We start from the raw sequence: 6,312 nt of genomic DNA on the forward strand, positions 1-6,312 counted from the left end.
TATTTTGGGTTATTTTTACAAATAAAATACCAATATGGATGTGTAAACTACAATAAATTTACACGAGTCTTTTTTGACTGCTGATGGATTAAAATTACTAGTTTGACTAACAGATTTAAGAAGGATAAGTCACTTATTATATTTTTCTTTTAAATATGACACGTCATGTTCTCATAAATTTACTAGTCAAATTAATAATTTTGACTCGATCAATTATATTAAAATAAATTTATTGATATTTTGTTTATAAAAATGTCCCAAAATGATCAATTAACATTTGACATATAAGAAAATTAAAAATGCTTTTTTTTATTCATTGTTTAAAGACAACGAAGGTGGTTGCATTTACACAAGTTAAACAGTGCACAATAAATGTTAGATGAATGAAAAACCTACTAGGATTGGCCTAGCAGTGGAGTTGTACAAACAAAAAAATGCACGAGAATTTATATTCAATCTGTATTGTTGTTGTACAAACAAAAAAATGCTAGATGAATGAAAGTAGCACATTCAATTTTTTTTACTGCTAGACTGTTAGAAACATTGGATATGAGTGAATTTGTAAATTTTGCTCAATATAATAAGAGAAAAAGGATTTTGTACTGTATAAAAAAATTTATATACTCATCTAATTATAATTTATCATATATAATAAGTTTGTTGACTTTTAGAATAATCATCTTAAAATAATTTAAACATGTAGATTTGTGATTGAGTATTAAACTAATATAATTAAAAAATAAAAAGTTGTTTGATTATTCTCCAAGTTAGAACCATTGTGATATAGATAGCTGGCTTCTCTGAAAATCTGTTTAAAAGTTTTGAACCATGGGATCTCTTAGAACTGCACAATCCTTCCCAGCGTTTGTTACAGGCTTACAGACAATCCCCAAAATTGCGATGTGATGGTCCTCCACTAAAATGACATGTTGGCCTTCTTTTGTCCTTCCCTTGTTTTTAAATGACCTGACTCAAGAACCATTTTTTTTATTTGATTCTGGAAGGGTCGACTCAAGAACCATATTGTTGCATACACACGACCGTTGTATAATTCAGACAATTCACACATCTGAGTTATCCATAAAATAGAACACGATGGAAAAACAGTTCCTACCTATTGTAATTTGTTTGTGAATCAAATGGACAGAGTTGTAATTTGTATAATTTTTTTAAGTAGTAGATGTTACTGAGAAAAAAAAAGCTCAATGACATGAAACTTCGAATTTTCACTATCCATGTTTGGGATAAAGCTTGTCTACAACACAAGAATAAAAGTTTGTCAATAACAAACAACACTGTAATTTGTGTGTAAATCAAATGACACGGAGTTGTAATTTGTGTAGTATTTTTCAAAAAAGCAGTACAACACAAGAAGTCAAGAATAAAAGCTCAATAATTCTCTTTTTTTATTTCAGTTCTATCCCGCGAAAAACAAAAAAAAAAATACAACACAAAAAAGGAGAGTTTAGTGACTATAAAAATCACCGTTAAATTATTATAAAAATTAACAAATTTATTATATGCATAATAATTTATAATTATTTGATAATATAAAATAAGTAAATAACTTATTTTCTCCTAAAAGTATGATCATAGATTACATTATTCTATTCAGTAATCCTACATATCAATTAGTAAGTAACAGATAACACAGTTTTTAATACATTGGAATTAATAATAATACCTAACACAAAAAAAAGAACTGTAGTTTTGGCCCAACCAACTGTACTGTTCCTTAACATGCATCAAACAATTCTATTATCTTACGCCCATTGGGGTTCTTCAGATAACATTGTACCTTTTACACATAAAATTAATTTATCTAAATTTAAATATACGATTAAATTTACACTCAAACCTTTGAAAATGGACCAAAAGTCAACGACAGACGTGAAAAAGATTAATTACTTATCAAATAGAAACCTCATATACTTCTTAGTTATAAAAAAAAAAAAAACATTTGAGAATAGTAAATTACTTATCATTCACTTCCACAAACGATTCAGGCGCTATTGTTAAAAGGAAATCACTCCCAATAATAATAGCGGCGCAAGTCTTCTTCCGTTCCGATTAGCATTATCTATGTGGAACGAATCATTGACTGAACTAATGAAATCAAACGGTAACAATTCCTCCACAAGGAAGCAATAACTTTTCTTATTTTAGAGTGAACAAATTCATGCTCCCTAATTTACTTTCAAGCCATTTACGTTTCATGGCACAACTAAAATATAACTGATTGGTTAACCAAATTGTATCAAGTATTCTGCAACAACAATTGAACAGAGCTAACAAACAAAAAAAGACAAAATTCATTTGGAACACAAACTTCCTACTATCCATTTTTCAATGGATTTCAAAGTTCAAAGGCAGCAAACTCTTCATATCAGTCACTTTCGGCGTCCTCGCTTCTCTTTCAAATCCGCGTCCCTGAAACCAGACTTCAGTATCAAAGCGTATGGAAAATAAAGGATATGGTATATGATAAATATAAAGCAGAACTCCTAACTCCTACCTCTGGATATGGTCAAGAATCAAAAGCCTAGGTCCAGGAGGAATCCTGACATCTCTGAGAGCACTGAAACACAACATAGAGAAACAAAATACATGGTAAACAAAATATATGGGAAAAAACTGACAAAAAAAATTGAACTTCCTACCTGTCTGTGAGTAAAGGCAGAGTGTTGTCTGTTAACAAGCCTTTCTTGAAATTCTTTTCGTAACTCTGAAGGCCAAGATTGTTCAGCATATGTCTTGTTTTAGCATAGTGAGTATCTTCAGCAGGTGGGTTAGAAAACTTTTGTCCTATCTGCGTAATTAATGAATAATTGAAGACATGCCACTTATGGGACACCAAATTATAAAACTCGCATTACTTATGAAGAACAATAAGTCATGTTCAAAATTTTAAACCATAGCTAATATTAGAAGCCCAACAAGGATTACCCCAAGATTTTTTTTTAATAAATGATACCAATAAACAGTAAGACACTTTCCCTTGGTATGTTACCAAAATGGAAAGCGGAACAATCATTGTTCTCACTGATCACAAATGAAGGCACAAAATAACAAGTGACTACAAAAACTGTGAAAGAGACATTAGCTTTTCCTTCATGCCTACCTGGAAAAGTCCACCTTGAACAAGTGCAAAGAAAAGTCCAGAAGTGACTGCATTTGTTGCTTGATTTGGTCCACCCATGCCACTTACTAATGAAAACATGGCCCCTGAACCAAAAGCTGCCGCCATGCTGCAATAGATAATTTAGTGGATTCTCAAAAGTAAGTCAAGTTTAATTGCTATATACCAAACATTGGTTGTAACAACGTAATAGCAAACCAAGATACTGAGCAGACCATTACAAAATAGGAATTAAGAAATGAACAAAAGCTTTCATTGGGTATAATTCAGTCACACATGATCCATAAACATTAAAGCCCACAGGAGCCATTTCATTTGCTGTAATCATCAATACATGCTGGACACTTGGACATATTCTCAGAACACTGGCAACTGGAAGACCCTTCAATGACTTTCAAGTTTCAAACCAGAGGTTGAATTTTTATAGAGGCCACATCTTAAAACTAGAATATGTTTTGATACCTCTGAATTTGCATTCATTTGAGCAGCATGGCAAGTTGACAGCTTTAAGTAACTGTTAGAATATCTAGAAAATATCTCAATATTTTAAAGTATCTTAAATGAACACTTAGTAGGGGGTTCTAGATTTTCTTATATTTCCTCATTTTTTTCCTATAAATTCAGGGTTAGTAATCTTATTCTATTAGTGGTTTTGAGCATTTACTAGTAAAGTACTTGTCCCAAGTATCTAGTATAAATAGGACAATGGAGTCAGCATTATGTAACACATTATTTCACATCATATCAATCATATTCAGAGTTTTTGACAATAGATATCTCCATCAACTTATGCAATTTTTGTTTAGCTTACACAAAGTAAAAGAAATATAGACCTCATTCTGAAAATAAAACTATTTTCACAAGGAAGATCACAGCTAAAGGGAAGACAACAGATATTAATTAATTATATAAAAAAATTTCATAAACTTTTTTTCTATTTTTAAATGTTTAAAATGTTTTGTTTATCCTTATAGATCCTGCAGATAACAAAAAATATAGCAGGTAAGATCACAGTAAAAGAGGAAAACTACATATATAATATACTCATACTTCATTGCATAAAACCTTTTATTCTACTATTTCTTTTACTTCTCTTTATTTTTCACAAATATTTTCTTTTGATAAAAATAATTATATGAAGGAATAAATTCTCAACTTTCCCTTCAGCGAAAAAAAAAAATTATCAACTTTATTACTAGTGATTTCACTAGTGTGAGAACTCCAGAAGTTCAAACTAAGGACTTAAGTCCTTGTTTAATCAGTCTAGAATGTACTTACGACAAACATACAAAAGATTATTCCAAAATGCATGTTTTTTGTGGATGATTTAGTTTTGATTGAGAAATCAAGGAAAGCAATTAACTCTAAACTTGAACTTTGGGGACAGTCTTTGGAAATAAAGGGTTTTCACTTAAGTAAAAGTAAGACAAAGTATATAATTTTAATTTTAACAAGAGACGAGAAAACGACTTAGAAGTAAAAATGGGAAGTGTCATACCACATGATTCTAAGTTTACATTTGGGATCAATGTAACAAAATGATAGAGAAATTAATGAGGATATCCCACAAAGGATACAAGTGAGATGGTTAAAATGGAGAAAGGCATTGGCGGTTATTTGTAATTGCAAAGTCTCTCAAGTACTACCATAGGTTTGATTATACTCTATGGTAATGAATATTGGCTTTAAAGTGTCAAGAAAAAAAAGGTGGGAGTAATAGAAATGAGAATGATAAGATGGATGTGCTACCACAAGAGAAAGAACATGATACAAAATGATTATATATGGAGATATTTATATGACATCAATTGAGGAAAAAATGACAAAAAAAATTAGCTAACGTGGTTTAGAAACATACATGGAACTGGAAGGCCACTAAAAGTACCAGTGAGGAGTGTAGATTACATGAAATTTAGTCTTGTAGAAAAAAGGAAAGGGAGACCAAGAAGGAGTTGTTAAAAAGAATCTCATGGTGAATAATTACATTCTTTCCATGGTTTTTTGTAGCTGTATTACCAGTGATTCTAAAATGATTAAAGTGTGAGTAAGATTTTACAGCAAGGTGGCTCAAAATGATTCCAAGTTACGATCCATCTACAGCACTACTTCATCCATATATACATAGACCTTTGTATCCTATAATCATCTAGGGTAGGAACTGCACATATCTAATATATAAATTACAAAAACAATTGGAGTTAGAAAAAACAAGGGTAAAAAGTTTGGAAAACTCAACCGATGATAGAAAGAAAAAAAAAGTTGGATCATTTGAGGCATAAAGCTCACCTGGACTGGACATCTTCCTTGCCCCTTATCCTTTTCAAGACACAGGAAATCCCAGCGTTCACTCCCGTCATCACAGCAAAGTTTCGCGCCTGAACTAAAGGGCCTCCAGCTAGAGCCTACATAATAATATTAAACAAAACCAAAAATTACACAAACAAAGAAACCCTAAGATTTTTGTCTCACACATATTAATTAAAACTATTAACCTAATTGGAATAATAACAAAATAAAAAAAAAAAGAGTAGAAAGAATACCTGAGCTTGTTTAAGAGAGGCCATGGCTTGGGGGTTGAGAGAGGCGTTGGGCGGAGGGGTGGGGAAGGTGGAGGAGGCGTCGGCGGTGAGGGTGCCCATGAAGGCGCCGATAGCGGCGCCCTGGGCGGCGCTGGTGGTGGTGACGACGGCGGCCTCGACGGGGAGGGACTGCTTGGAGAGCCAGAGGCGGAAGCCAGTCTCCAACTCCTTGAAGCGCGCTTGGATTTGCTCTATAGGGTTCTGACTCTGAGACGTCACCATAATTCCTTGCTTCCCAGCTTGTTCCATTCAAAGAAAAGCAAAGAAGGGGATATTACTCTATTTCGTTTTGTTTTTATAACGTTGTCTTCTATATCGTTGTTCTTTTTTTATAGTCGTCAAATTAGCTATGCAGTCCACAGTGTCACCCTATGAAACTACGAGCGGTGTCCCTTTTGTACTTTGCTACCAACTAAACACTAACCAGCCTCCTCCCCCTCCTCCTACTCTCAAATCTTTTTTTCTCCTAAATAAATTAATAACTTTGTTAATATTTTTATTAATCTTCTTTCCTTCAACATAAATATAAGATTTAGTTTTACAGAGTATAAAAAATGCAGCAGATAAAATGAAATAGTCCATATTAAAAAAAAA

At 32.4% G+C, this 6,312-nt stretch overlaps 1 protein-coding gene across 1 annotated transcript; it reads right to left on the reverse strand.

Moving 5' to 3' along the window:
- Positions 1-2,129: 2,129 nt before the first annotated feature.
- On the reverse strand, positions 2,130-6,106 carry LOC100775460 (chloroplastic import inner membrane translocase subunit HP30-2). The gene is made up of 6 exons (XM_003523253.5): positions 5,680-6,106; positions 5,426-5,541; positions 3,122-3,248; positions 2,661-2,809; positions 2,516-2,578; positions 2,130-2,430 (listed from the first exon to the last, which is right to left on the reverse strand). The coding sequence occupies exons 1-6, from the start codon at positions 5,965-5,967 to the stop codon at positions 2,391-2,393; spliced, it is 783 nt and encodes a 260-aa protein (XP_003523301.1). The 5' UTR covers positions 5,968-6,106; the 3' UTR covers positions 2,130-2,390.
- Positions 6,107-6,312: the final 206 nt, after the last annotated feature.

The sequence above is a fragment of the Glycine max genome, chromosome 4, assembly GCF_000004515.6.
Source record: "Glycine max cultivar Williams 82 chromosome 4, Glycine_max_v4.0, whole genome shotgun sequence".
NCBI lineage: Eukaryota > Viridiplantae > Streptophyta > Magnoliopsida > Fabales > Fabaceae > Glycine > Glycine max.